This window comes from Leiobunum rupestre, chromosome 7 (genome assembly GCF_980474605.1).
Source record: "Leiobunum rupestre chromosome 7, qqLeiRupe1.1.hap1, whole genome shotgun sequence".
Lineage (NCBI taxonomy): Eukaryota > Metazoa > Arthropoda > Arachnida > Opiliones > Sclerosomatidae > Leiobunum > Leiobunum rupestre.
Window position 1 is genome coordinate 50,143,070 of NC_143390.1, and position 15,014 is coordinate 50,158,083.

The 15,014-nt window shown below is 37.0% G+C and overlaps 2 protein-coding genes across 2 annotated transcripts; both read left to right on the forward strand.

The window, feature by feature from the left end:
• Positions 1-4,986: 4,986 nt before the first annotated feature.
• Positions 4,987-8,550, forward strand: LOC149936662 (uncharacterized). Its single transcript, XM_090153720.1, has one exon. It carries the CDS (start codon positions 4,987-4,989, stop codon positions 8,548-8,550), a length of 3,564 nt encoding a protein of 1,187 aa, XP_090009846.1.
• A 340-nt stretch (positions 8,551-8,890) lies between these two features.
• LOC149936663 (uncharacterized) lies at positions 8,891-11,435 on the forward strand. Its single transcript, XM_090153722.1, has 2 exons — positions 8,891-9,216; positions 11,297-11,435. The coding sequence occupies exons 1-2, from the start codon at positions 8,891-8,893 to the stop codon at positions 11,433-11,435; spliced, it is 465 nt and encodes a 154-aa protein (XP_090009848.1).
• The last annotated feature ends 3,579 nt before the right edge of the window (positions 11,436-15,014 follow it).

Sequence of the window (15,014 nt, forward strand, 5' to 3'; positions counted from 1 at the left end):
CGCATTTTCCAAAATGAAATTCCATCTATCCATAACCTCAACATCATTTTGCATGGATCTAACACTTTTTTGAATTCTCTCTGAACATGTAGGGTCATTGAAATGTTTCGATGCATGGCAGTCAATTTTTTCAAATAATTGCAAAGCTTCCATAGTGGGATATTTAAGGCCACCGCGGCTCTGCATTTCCACCCATTTCTTGTAATTTTGCGGAATTAGTTCTACATTATTCTCTTTCAAAATTTCCCCTATTTTTTGACTTTCCCTTGACTTGTTTTCCTTTAGCAATTTATTAATAACAAATCCTGCCACATAGAACAGCGAACATTCTTCCTCCATCATGGAATCTTGACATTTCTCTTTCGTTGCTATAGCACAAACCCCACAGTTAAAAATCTCTTGCATCAAAATTTTTAAACCCACTTTTTTGTCATTATCAGGTAATTCATCATTTTCACATGCAGTAATTAAATTTTTTATATCGCTATGAAAAAGTTTCTTGTACTTCAAATACATTTTCTCTTCAGGACAGTTTTCAAAAATTGACCTGAAAATTTCTCGAGCTTCAATAAAACTAGTACTTGAAGTTTTAATTTCCGAGGCCCATTTAATTCTTTGAATTTGTTCTTCTACGCCACCAATTTCAATTAATTTCAGTAGGTTCTGCTTAGCTTCATCAAATATCACTGGAAATTGTTGATCGTAATTTAAATCTAATAATGATTGAGTACAATTTGTACATGGGATGTGAAACACATTTGTAAGAGATTTTAAGGCTTTTTGGGTTGATTTCTTTTGTGGAGAATGTATGGGAGAAAGTGCGTTGTTTTCTAGAGGGTTTTCCACATCTAATTCTACGCCTTCTGCTTCTAGAGAATCTAGACCGTCTATTTACAAAGATGAATTAGTTAAGCCTTGGTACAAACTTATTTTACGATTTTATAAGATAATACTTGCCATAACAAACTTGGGTAACGTTGTTAAACGATTCACCGAAAATTAATTGGTAAGCGTGATTGGAAAAAGTGGACATAATTGAACTATTATCTTGTAAATTAATAAAGAAAATAAGGAAAGCAATTAAGAAAATAAGGAAAGCATGGTAGACATGGATAAACTGTGAAAGGACGTATAGACAGAAAGGTGGGGGTTCAAGAACTTTATTCCCCCCTTTTGAATCAGTAGCAATTTCCTGTTACGCCAGAAACCGTCACTAGAGGGCATCGATATTAGTTCTTTTTATATTTTTTAAGAACCAGACCGTCCCTGTTGTTAATTAGTCCATGATATAATTGAGCGTAGCTCTCACTGTGGCAACTGGCAGAAAAAGTGGCTGTCCGGTCCTAGAGAAGCTATTGGATGAAACGAAAAGGGGCGTTTCGGAAAACGACTCGAGAGGGAAAAACGGGTGATTGTTCCGCGCTTTAAAAAAAATTGGTATTCTCTCACTGCGATGAATTGGGGGGGGGGGGAAGTGGGGTTTCGGAAAACGAGTCGAAAGGGAAAGAGTGGTTAATCGGTCGTGTTGGGGGGGAAAACGACTCCAGAAGAGCCGGCGCCAGAAAATTGCTGTCTGACGGAGCCACGAGAGGGGAAACGAGAGGGGAAACAAGTGGGCCCGGCAGTCCCGAATAATAGTTTCACACGAGCCAAGCTTTACGAACACACGAATAGTAGTATAACCGGTAACGGAAACATGAACAAATAAAATAAACGGTCGAGAAAAACCGCTCGAAATATTTTTGTGGGTAATATGGGAACCGCTCGAAATATGTTTGTGGGAAATATAGGGGTGACAATTTCAAAAATTACCCAGAGTGGTTGGGCTAAAGGGTTAAAAGACAAACAGAAGCGATTTCACCACACAAGTGGGCCCGGCAGTCCCAAATAATAGTTTCACACGAGCCAAGCTTTACAAACACACGAATAGTAGTATAACCGGTAACGGAAACATGAACAAATAAAATAAACGGTCGAGAAAAACCGCTCGAAATATTTTTGTGGGTAATATGGGAACCGCTCGAAATATGTTTGTGGGAAATATAGGGGTGACAATTTCAAAAATTACCCAGAGTGGTTGGGCTAAAGGGTTAAAAGACAAACAGAAGCGATTTCACCACGTTTAGAGATGCACTTACGAAAACCCATGCCGCCCCCTCCCCTCCCTTCACACCTAGGGGCTCAGGGAAGGTGATAGCATAGTTCCCAAATTCCACAGAATGGCTGGGCTCCGAAGAGTCGCCAACAATAGATAGGAGCGCTCGGTGGGAGAGCCGCCATATCTTACCCTCCCCCACCCGAATGGAAGCGAGAGGCAAGCGCTGTTACGGAAACCGTGTGCGAACGAAAACGCCAAAATGCCAGAGACGGAAACGCCAGAAGATCGCCGAATCCCGATTGCACTACTTGCAAGGTTGTTGGTTGTCTAAACCGCGTGAATTTTAGGGATGAAAAGCTGGTATAACTATAGGAGCATATGGCTAGCTTTCTACGGCCTTTCCCTCTCTGGTTTAAAGCGCGAGCGTAGGAGGATTCTACCGTGGCGTAAGAGAACGACGTTATTGCGGACGGTGAGAATCCTACCGTGGCGTTCGAAAACGGCGTGTTTGCGAAAGGCGGCGGCGGCGGCGGGGACCGTAGCGGCTACGGGAGTTTTACTCTAGCCTATACTAGGCTCGTGACTCAACAGCTGACAATGACCGAAAAACACAAAACGTTTAAATGAGTTTTGAAATTTATATTTTTACTGACCGAAAAACATAAAACGTTTAAATGAATTTTTAAATTTATATTTTTATTGACCGAAAAAAACAAAACGTTTAAATGAGTTTTGAAATTTAAATTTTTATTTAAAAAAAAACAACACGTTTAAAAATTTATTTTGAAATTTTACGTAAATATATTTTTATTGACCGAAAAACATAAAACGTTTAAATGAATTTTTAAATTTATATTTTTATTGTCCGAAAAAAACAAAACGTTTAAATGAGTTTTGAAATTTAAATTTTTATTTAAAAAAAAACAACACGTTTAAAAATTTATTTTGAAATTTTACGTAAAAGAACATTTAAACAATGGGCCACGTCGACGTCGACCTCAGATTCCACACCGGCAAGTCGTTCCCCGCATCTTATACCTGTTTCTCCACTCATCAATGCAAACGGAATTGCATTGACGAAATCATCGTCGTCACTATCCAAGAAAAAGTTTGGTTCATCCGCGAGATTTCGCGGTTCGAGTGTCCTACTTTAGCAATACAAAAAAACACACACACACTGATTAACATAATAACGATAAGTAGTTCTATTGCTTTAATGATAATTTTGTAACCGATGTTACTTATAATTATACTAAAATGCCACTTCAGTTATGACCTGATTGAGTCAATACAAAAATAGCACTGTTGAGTCATACGCAATTCATACTATATATTATACCATAAGTAACATAATAACTATAAGTATTCCTATTTGCTTTAATGATACCATAAGTAAAATGCCAATATTATTATTTATGAGTTACGACCTGATTGAGTCATACGCAATTGATATGAAAATCAGTTTCGTTTTTTCTAACCATGTTACTTATAATTATACTAAAATGCCACTATTACTATTTATCAGTTATGACCTGATTGAGTCACGCGCAATTACTATGATAGTTTCGTTGTATATTTCGTTAATTGTCTTACTTATTGTTCATAAGTTACTTACGACTATACTAAAATGTCACTATTACTATTTATTAGTGATGTGCACTATACTTTAAAAATTGTATTTTTATAACGAAATTTTCTTACTGTGTTTGACGTCCATTAATCCTGTTAGGTGTTGACATTGCACCATAGTCAGATGTCGAAGGCTGGCCCCTGTTTTGCGTTGATACACATTTGGGGGTTGGTTTGCGCTTAACCAACAGCTCTGACCGTTCATTAGCCCTGCTTGGTACTGACACAAGAGCAGATGTTTTCCTCTTAATTGGCCGATTGTTAGTCTTAACAGGAGTGTTTAAGAGTGATTGACTGGGTGTCGAGTTCTGGGATAAACTAAAAATATTGAATAAAATTTAAAAATTTTCTCCAGACAATTTAATTAGAACTTCAATTTAATATTCCAACCAGAAATGTAATGTGTAATTACCTTAATTCGCCTTCCAAGTTTTGAAATTGACCGTCTCGCACACAGAAACTGATAATTGTTCTTCGTAAATCTACGCTGGAATCCCAGCTTTCGTAGGCTGCTTTCACAGCTGCGCGACAGTCACCATACGCCTTACTGGCTCCCGTAAATTTTAAAGTTTCATAAACAAGGTCTACCGAAACTTTATTTACGTAGCAAAAAGCTGATATGTCCAAAATTTGGGTTGGTGTTTCAACCGTTCTTTTAAAGAATAAACTCTTTAACCCTTTAGGCCAAGAGTTAAAATTTCCGTTTCCGATAGTGTTTTGTAATTGTGTCCAGTAATTCACTTTTCGTGTCGAGCTTTTTGGGGATGCCATGATTCCTACAGCCGGCTATGTTAGTAAATGAAATCCTTCTGGTCTTCAAAAATGGAGAAAAAATATAAGGGAAAACCCAATAATCCTTTGATTCTCGTACTTGAATTCGTGTTTTGACCTTGGCACCACAGTCGCGAGGGAGAACCCCAAATTACCACCTAATCCCCCGGCCCTAAGGGTCTTTAAATAGAAAAGAGGATTTTTCCACCCCCGACCCTACGCATTAGATAGGGGATTAACAAATTCTGTCTGGCGCCGATTTAGGCTGGCAATGAGACGGACGAGGGACATATTGCGACACCTTTTGTAACTTATTGGAAATAAACGGGCCCAAGGAATAGTTTCGTTATTCGAATTTGAAAAGAGAAGCCGAGTTTTTCTTTTAGTCAAACTGTAGTATTTTATAAAAAATAGTCGTTTTTGGAGTTATTATGGCTTTTAGCCTAGACAAACAAAAGTAATTTAGTAACAATCGTTCGATTGTATACATGGCTGATGAGCAAAGAGGTCGTGCTCGGAGGAATGGCTCTGAGGAAGTCCATCAACGTCCAAAAGCGCAAAGGCGACGAGAGAGGGCTGTTATAACCGACGAGCAAAGGGAAATCACCAGACAAAATAAAGCAGAACGACGTCGCAACCTAAACGCTGCTTCGAGTCAAGGACAAAGGGATATCATCCGACAAAACAACACGGAACGACGTCGCATCCTAAGAGATGCTTTGAGTCAAGAAGAAAGGGAGGTCATTAGACAACGTAATAATGAAACACGGCGTTTACGACGAGAGATTGCTCGGAGGAATGGGCTGAACGATGAGCTGAACGATGACAGACTTGCTGCTGCCTTTTCCGGTGAGCTTAATCAATTAGCATATCAAATCTGTCCAAACTGCCAACGCGAGGAGTTAGCCACAGCAAACGGTATCACTAAATGTTCTGCCTGCTTGCGTGATGGCTTTAAATTTACCTTTCAAAATAATATGCAGCCTGGAAATACCCCTGTAGAATTGTTGAACTTGAGTGTCATAGAGCAAATGATAATAGCGAGAGCGCAACCCGTACTTCGTTATTATCAAACTCGAGCGTACAACGGAGGCGGTGGACAGCTAAGATACACCGGAAACATAGTAAATATTGAACAAGATGTGCAACAGCTAGCAACAAGTCTTCCACGCACTCCAGCTAATGTTAGTGTAATATTAATGCGCCGTGCTGGTATGGATGGCCATCGTGATTTTCACGTTCGCCGCTGCGCTGTCCTTAGCGCTTTAAATTGGTTGGTTCAAAACAACCCTCTGTACGCCGGAATAGCGATCGACGATGAAATTTTGGAAAATTTATCCGAGGACGGTAGTGTAATGAATCAGTTAAATTACCGTGACGAGGGATCGGTTTCGGACAATCAACAACTCGAAGAAGATGAAATTAGCGAAACTGCTCTGCCATTATTAAAACACAGCGACCAACGAACGGTAATTAACAATGTCTTGGATTGGCCTAAAGGAAATCGTCATCCGATCAATGAATTTCGCCACGAAGGTTATATCGCTATGGCATTCCCGCATTTATTTCCAACTGGAGCCGCAGATTTCACGGATAACACAAGAGTCAAAACTGTCACATTCCGTGAATGGGCAGAGTTTCTGATTCGTTATAAAGATAGACGTTTTGCCCAAGATCCCAGATTTCGGTATTTTTGTTTGAATACTATGTTGCGCCGCGACGCTTGTCAAGTGGGAACTGTTTACGCTAACCTAACTGGACTTCGTGGGACGGTGCAAGAACTTTTAACTGATATCAGACAAAACCCAAATTTATTTAGGAGGCTTATGCATGTTCCATCTCGTATTCGATCTACAGCTGGATATTGGTACCAACGGCGATTAGAGCTGGAAGCGATGGTTAACCAACTTGGTGTGCCAACATTGTTCCTTACTCTTAGTGCAGCTGATTTGTGGTGGCCCGACTTAATGCGGCTTTATCACTATAATCCCGGAGGTAAGGGAGAAAAACAAATCGCCCGCGAGATGCAGAAATTATTAAACGAAAATCCTCTTATAGCCGATGAATACTTCAATAAGAGAGTTGCCGTAATGATGAGAATATTATTTAAGAAATTCAAAGTAGTTGACTTTTGGTATCGCTTTGAATATCAACATAGGGGCTCACCACACTTGCACGGGGTTTTTTGGATTTCTGGTGCGCCAGACGTTCGACGTTTTGCCCAAATGACACCTGAGCAAATTGAAGAAGCTCGAATATTTTACGACCGCCTAATGTCGGCAACGAATCCCGTGTTGGAAGCTGAAATGGCGGAATTTCATCCTTCAAGACGAAATGGTAGTTTAGACGAAGCAGCTGATGAATATAAATTATCACAATGTTTAAATCGGTTTCAAAAGCATTCCAAATGCTCCCGTAACTATTGTTTACGTGGCCCTGAGGCGAATTTGAAATGCCGCTTTAAATACCCAAAAGTTCTACAAAATAATTCGACGCTGGAACTAGACGAACACGGTGTTTTTGTTTTTACACCTAAACGGAATGACGCGTTACTAAATACCTACAACCCATTTATTACGCACCTTTGGCGAGCAAACACGGATATACAAGTGGTGGCATCAGAACATGCTATCGTATCATATATCACCAAGTACGCGGCTAAAAGCGAACCGTCGTCGCAAAGCTATAAGGAAATGCTTGTAGACATTTTAAATACCTCAAATAAAGTGGATCGTATATCAACTGCAATCACCAAACTTTTAATGAAAATTATTGGTCAGCGCGACGTTTCAGCTTGTGAAAGCATGCACTTGGTAACTAGCCAAGATTTGTACCATTCCTCGCGCTCGTTTGTAAAGATTTATATTTCTACTCAAGCAAGTGTGGCTGTCAACCCACGTACCGAAGGTGATGGCACCAATGAACCGCAACAAAATAAATTATTCAATGCGTATATGTGTCGGAAATGCGAGTTAGAAGATATGTCTTTTCTAAAATTTGCTAAGACTTATAGTATCAGTGGTAAGGTAGCTGCTCCAAAAATTCATGTCAGAGTCAAAGAACCAGTGTTGCAAATTATTCCAAAAGTGAGCAGAGGTCGATCTATCGAAACAGATGAAATATACTTTAAGCAACGCCTGGCACTTCATATCCCATGGAGGGACATTGAGCAACTAAAAACTCATGGTTCGTGGGCTGATAGTTTCGTGGCCAACCCAATTGATAACTGGATGTTAGTAGTTGAAGAGGGTGAGGAAAATTCAGAAGATGTAAATGACCCTCAACCTAACCTTGAGTTGACCGACGCAATGCATGTTTCAGCTTCTCATCCTTGCCATTTGCCAACTGAGACAAGGCTGGGTTACCGCGATTTTGATAAGCACCATAACTGGTACGCTTCCGCCACAAATTATCTTGATATCCGTGAAAACGTAAATTTCATTCAAGTTGCTAAAAGAAGCGCCCACGATTCGCAATATGTACAAAATGCTGAAAACTTCAAATTAAACACAGAACAACTTGCTGTGGTTCACTATTTGAACCATGTTCTCGCTGATAACTGCGATGAAAAATTGGCTTTTGTTATGGGACCAGCAGGAACTGGTAAATCTTGCGTTATCCATGAGATTGTTCGAGTTGTAGGTCCAGAAAAGGTTTTGCTCATGGCCCCAACTGGTGTCGCCGCGCACAATATCGGGGGGCAAACAATTCATACCGCCCTCAAATTGACTACCACAAGAACGACGCAACAACTGTCTAGCGAAGCAGAACTTGAATTTCAAGAGAATATGAAGAATATTTCGATTATTGTGATCGACGAATTTAGCATGATTGGTCTGAATCTGTTAGGTCGAATGGATCATCGCTTACGACAAGCTCGACCTTTAACGCAAAATGAACCAATGGGTGGATTTACCGTTTTTTTTTCGGAGATTTCAACCAGTTGCAACCTGTTGGTGACACTCCCCTCTATGGTCATCCAAACCCCAGAATGGATACTGCAATTGCGGGCAAGGCAATATACTTGCAATTCAAAAAGGTATTTTTCTTAACACAAATTATGAGACAATTTGGAGAAAAACAATTAAGATTCAGAGAGCTACTAGGGAGACTTGCAATAGGAGAACTAAATGACGAGGATATGAAAATGCTCATTTCGAGGAACAAAAATGCCAACTTGGACGTTTTTAACTCGTTTAATGACGTTTTGCGCATAAAATCCCTCAATGAAAATATACAAGAGTATAATAACGAAAAGCTTCGAAACTTAGGCGAACCCGTTACGGAAATTAAAGCGCAGCATAATAATATCACGGCCGCAGGGGCAACAGCAGACGAAGCCCATCGTTTTTAGCTCTTTCTGTAGGCACAAAAGTAATACTGCGCCGCAATATGTGGACAGCAATGGGACTTTGTAACGGAACAACTGGAAAAGTTGTTGATATAATTTACAGCCCCACTGATGACCGTAATCATTTGAATGAGTTGCCGTTGTGTGTGCTCGTGAATTTCCCAACCTATGGGGGTCCAACGCTCTACAATAACGCTATACCAATTCCTCCAGTCAGCGTATCATTTAAAAAGAGATCTACCAATTGTACCCGAAAACAGTTTCCGCTTCAACTTGCTTACGCCATAAGTATTCACCGTTCCCAAGGTTTAACATTGGAGAAAGCAGTTGCGGACATCGGGCCCAACGAGTTTGCCCTTGGAATGACGTATGTTGCTGTGTCGCGAGTTAAATCCTTGGATGGTATTATATTTGACCCGGGCTTTAATATTGCGCGCCTTTTAAAAATTAACAATAAGAGTGGATTATCTGCCAAAAAAACAGAACTTCAAAGGCTTAAGATCCTTTGGAGTACTACCACATAAGCCAAGTAGTAACTGTGTAAAGATATATTCGATTTTAATTTTGTTTTTTCTTTACCAAATAAACAGTAATCTTTAAAAACTAAATTATTTATCTCGCTTTCCTTTCTCTACTTGAGTTTAATTAATCTAAGCCTAATTAACCACCGGATTTGCATCTCGCTCCGCTCAAGTATTTGTTGAAAATTCCGTTTTCGGTTTTTGCAACGTCCTAGTTTATATTCATAATAATTGCTGTAGTGGTTGTTTTCATTTACAATGTCTGTGTACTGTACCCCATTCTATTTATATTGCCTCGTGGCTATAAATTACACTTTGCCTTTGTGGCTATAAATTTCACATTACCTTTGTGGCTGTAAATTACACGTTGCCTCGGTGAATATAAATTACACTTTGCCTCGGTGAATATAAATTACACTTTGCCTTTGTGGCTATAAATTTCACATTACCTTTGTGGCTGTAAATTACACGTTGCCTCGGTGAATATAAATTACACTTTGCCTCGGTGAATATAAATTTCACTTTGCCTCGGTTAATTTAAATTAGACTTTGCCTTGGTGAATATAAATTACACGTGGTTAGTTTTTATTTGAAATCTCGACAGAGTTAGAAAACTCTTCATACATGATTGAGATAAAAGTAAGAGATTAAAGGGTCTTCACAAATCATGCTATGCTACCCAAAAACCCTATCTTTGAATCAATGAAAACATATTATCATAATATACTATCTCATCAAAGACTGTTTTTGATTGAAAGTTTTACAAAAATTAGCATAATTTCACTTGCTCACTAGAACCAGTTATACAGCTATATCTTGTTATATAAATCCTATTGGGAAATTAAAACTCAATTTGACATAACATTGGGCAATGATGATGATAATTGGTTAAGTAAAATATTTAAAATAATATTCAGTATAATAAATTGCATTCAATAATATTAAAATGTCTGTTCAAAATATATTTAAAAATAAAACCTATTTATTTTCTAACTTGTGGCTTTTATTTTCAATTATAAATTTTACGCCAAATATGCCGTGTGAGGCAGAGCAAAGGGACAGCTATTAAATAAAAAAAGCTTTTATCAAAGCAGTTGGAAGATTGATTTAAGGGGTAGTTAGAATTAGGGCTTCTAACGCTGATCTGGTGTCTGATGCTTTCACAGATGAACTGGATTATTTTTAATCCGATACCCTTAGCGGATAACAGATTTTTTACTCTAACGACAGCTTAAATGACTTTCACGGGTTGATCTGTTTTTCAAATTGTATCTGTAACCCGCGATAACGGCGGAAATAATTTTTTTAGTATATCTTTATATGGACTACTTGGAACTAAGCCATTTTTTTGTTGCTATATAAAAATTTAAAAGAATAAAAAACATTCAACTAGATGTCGGAAAGTAGACATCATAACGACAGATATCTACGCGCTTATCAGAGAAAAAAACTACTTGCTATATCTGTGGCCTCGTCGGTTACCGAAACGAGATAACAAAACTAGATTGCCGCGGGTCAGATAAAAAAAGGAACAGGTAGCCAGAGAATTCAGGTTTTTTATCGGCGATATATCTTATATGATAAATAGTAATCAGATTGCCTTATTCAGATCATGGGCCAATAAGAACAGGACATGACTCTTTTATCGCTATGCGGCCACTAAGAGAAACAGCCGAGCTACTAGATTACCCTATCGGCAAAAATTACAAACGCGAACAAGTAACAACCCACGTGACACCTTTTTCAGGTAGGGGGAAGGGTTAAGGAGGCCGTTGTTAAAAGTGCAATGGCGACAAAGAGTGAAGGTCAGAAGGATGAAGGAAAATAACTTATACGATTTGAAAGTGAGTTTAATGAAGTATTATTTAATTTTTATTGTTTGGTTGAACTTTTTAATTTATTCTAACATTATCCCTATGTGTATAGAATGTTTAAATTAGATGATTGTATGGGGATGAACGCTGGCTGTGATATTTTGAATGATATGAACTCATCTGATGAGCACCTAGCAGCAGTCTGTGATAATATTTTCAATGATGATTCTTACTCTAAGTTTAAGAATTAAATGGTTAAATTTAGTTTTCAGTGTGGTTATTGTTAATAACATTGTATTCAAATTATTAGTGAAAATACTCCACCAAAATCAAAAAGACAAAAACCAGAGACAAATATTTGCAAAGCGCCAAGCGACAAAATACTGCCGCCATTTATATTTTTTAGCCGTAGCTTAAAAAAAATGTTACGGGTTCCGTTTCAGCCCCCTTTTCAACCCCCTATCACATAGGTCCTCGTTTCTCGAGAGAAACGGTAGCGTCGTACTCGAGGTAATACGATAATCATGTCCTGGATGACTATCTTTTATTGGCCCATGTTCAGATCATCGTTAGAAGCCTAGTTGGAATCTATGAAGGCACAGATATTGGATATGTTTTAGAATTAAAGAGTTATTTTTTGAATTATTTTAAAAAGCAAAATATATTTATAAAATTATTTCTATCGATTTTTCCTCACATTTTATATATTTTAAAACCCTTTCCTTAAATTTGAGCCTTGAAACTGTAACAGTAAACTGAGAAAATTTTTAATTGTAAAGGATTACGTGTAAAATTACAGTATTTAAATTGCTGAAACTCATTATAGAAACTAAACCAGTAAAAACGTCAACAATAAAAGAGATTTGCAATCAATTTAATCAAGAAACATATTAAAGTTAACAGAAAATTTGGGTGTAGCTATAGCCTCTATTTTCACAATCAACAGATGATATTCTCTACCTATAGAGATAGTCGGCAAGTGCAAGGAGAGCCATGTGTCTTGTCCTTTAGCTTAGAAAAGATAAGTCATTAATTTTATTTTATTAGAAACTTTCAAGAGACCCTCTAGTCAATTCAAAATACGTAATTCAGTTGCCGTTCATTGTGAACCCAAAGTTACGACTGAATGACTTATTTTAATTCGACTAGGTCTTTCTTAAAAGTCGCTTTAACAATTCAAACAGGCTACTGCAGTGTAACTGCACACATTTCATCAGGCCCTTCTAGAAAGAAATATGGTCATTTTAATGTAACTCTAATGTCACTCATTTTTAATACCAGCGGGTACTTGACTTGTGAGGATCTTTAGTTTTTAATGCAACTTTAAATTCATTTTGAATATTAAAGTTTGCTTTAGAGTAGTTAGAGGGGTTTCTTTTGCTGTATGTGAAAAAGTTACATGTTTGTCTTTCTATTTTTTGTTTTATACGTGGTAACTAGAAACATAAGTAACATAATAACAATAAGTATGACACTTCTCATTGCTTTAATACTAATTTCCTGACCGAATGGTTTTCAACACTGACATTCTCGCCAAGCCCCGATTTGGATCGTCCTTGATAGTAGTATATTTCGCCTTAGGCATATTTAGGCACTAGGGGACTCTGTGCTGAGAACTAAACCTTTATTGCGTAATAGATCTGGAAATTAGTTTGGTGATAATTTCTCCTAATTGACATATTTATTTAATGAATAGTTATATTTTTGTTAAGCCGTTCCTGACTTGGGTACAGCCATACCAAAAAGATACACCATAATACCTTCATAAATTAGACACTGAAAGAAAAATAATGTTGATACATGAAAATTGCAATAATTAATGCAAAATAAATTAAAAAAACACACACAGGGCAAAGGAATCCACAACTACAATTAAAATATAAACAAAATACAAAACCTGGGAATTAAGAAATATCAAAATGTCCAACAAGAAAACTTAAATTTAGAATAAAGTATGCTGGGAAATTATAAAATGAGGGAGAGATTCGTCATTTATGACACTATGGAAAATAAATATAATGGGTAGCAGTGATGGCCCAGGGTTTAGAAAGTTTGAGGGAATGACTTCTTGTATATGACACATCACTTAAGCTGAAGCATGGGCCAATAAATGATAAATGATGTATCATTTATTGGCCCAATGTCCGAAGTAAGCAGTGAAATTTAGAATTAGTTTATTTGTGTAAGAGGCAACTTTTGTGAGGTTTATGATGGATCCCAATAGATTAAATACATTGTTATTACGTTGCTTATGCTAGAAACAATAAGATGTTTGTTAAAAAAATCCGTCAGCTATGAATCTTGTAAATTCAAGTTTGTAAATGTAATTAGACACTTATAAACAATCAGAGTGCCCTATCTTAACGTTGGATTTCAACGGAAGCCCGAGCGTAAAAGATGTCTGCTGAATAGCGACTGCCATGCAATAATTGGTGAAGAATTTCACTATAAATTGCACTGGACTGCTCACATATAGGGCACTCTGATTGTTTATTAGTTTTACTGATATCGGCAGATTTCCGAGGATAGCCAGAGTTCCTACACAGTACTGATGAGCCCCAAAAGGGCAAAACCGGTCTACTGTTGGAATCTCTGGCTGAAATTTTGACTTTTGATATAATTAGACACTAACAGCATGTGAAACCAAAATGAATTTATGTGAAACCCTATATGTTACATAATAAACACTGAATGATTTCAGTTAATGATAGTGTGTTTCCAAAATTGAAAGAGAAAACTATTCACTTACTATTATTCTTGTTAGCAAAACTACTGTGAAGTTAGTGTAGTGGTGATAAATACAAGTGAAAACTATTACGTCGAAAATTGGAAAATAACTATCTTTAGAAACTATATGGGATGTTAGTTAAAAAAAATTGTCCAAATTCAATAAAATAAAACCTAATTGTTTTGGTTGAAAACATTTACTATTATCCATAAGCCTGTATAAGGGCAATTTCTCTAGCACAATTTCCTGACTCCTCGGTAAACTAGTAACAGCTTGCGGAGAGTTCTCAATATTTAAACCCGCATTGATTTAAATGGTACATTAGCAAAACAGACTATCATTCAAATAATTAGGATATTGATAATACAAAATGTTATACTTATATTCACTTTGTTACTTTCAGTTAAAATATCGTTTATTTTTTGAAATGTGAATTGAACATAATTCCAGGCCATTTGGATTAAATATTCTAGTTATTCAACGGTTAAATTTGTTCACAGAGTATATAATACTTATTAAATATAACCCGGTAAGATTTCTTTAATTCACACGCCACGTCTGTTAATTACCATAACTCTTAAACAATTTTAAATTATATTTGATGTAATATTAATTTCATATTTTGATCCATAAATTCGTTCCTGACAATTTAATGTACCATCAGTGACGTAGGACGGGGGCAGTCTTCTGCCTATCAGTAAATCTTTTTTGGAAATTTAATAAATGGATTTAACACAAAAATAGGAATGATTTCAGTAAATTTCAAACATATTATGATACCAAACCAATATTTCTTAAATAATTAAGGACCAGTAAGTCAACATTATCTCTATTTAGCCTGTTATATGTTTAATTGGTCAATTTGTAGTTTTGAACCGACATTAGTGGCAGCTAAATGTTTGGGAAGGGTATTGCCACCTGGCCTCCTCCGGTTCCTACGCATTTGTACTATAACAACCTTTTCAATTAAATTTTAAATTTTAACCTTAAACATTTCAGTTATGGCAAACAATTTTCATGGAAATTGTAGGTTTTTCCTCCAATCATTGTTGTTAGTGAAGTTGTTTTACTTTGGTAGGCATAAAATTGCTTGTTAAATTGA

Bases quoted from the DNA above. Each gene is read 5' to 3' on its own strand.
- LOC149936662 (XM_090153720.1), top strand. From the start codon at position 4,987: ATGGCTGATGAGCAAAGAGGTCGTGCTCGGAGGAATGGCTCTGAGGAA.
- LOC149936663 (XM_090153722.1), top strand. From the start codon at position 8,891: ATGTGGACAGCAATGGGACTTTGTAACGGAACAACTGGAAAAGTTGTT. The intron at 9,217-11,296 runs GTATGTTGCTGT...CTATGTGTATAG, and splicing joins GAGTTTGCCCTTGGAATGAC to AATGTTTAAATTAGATGATT.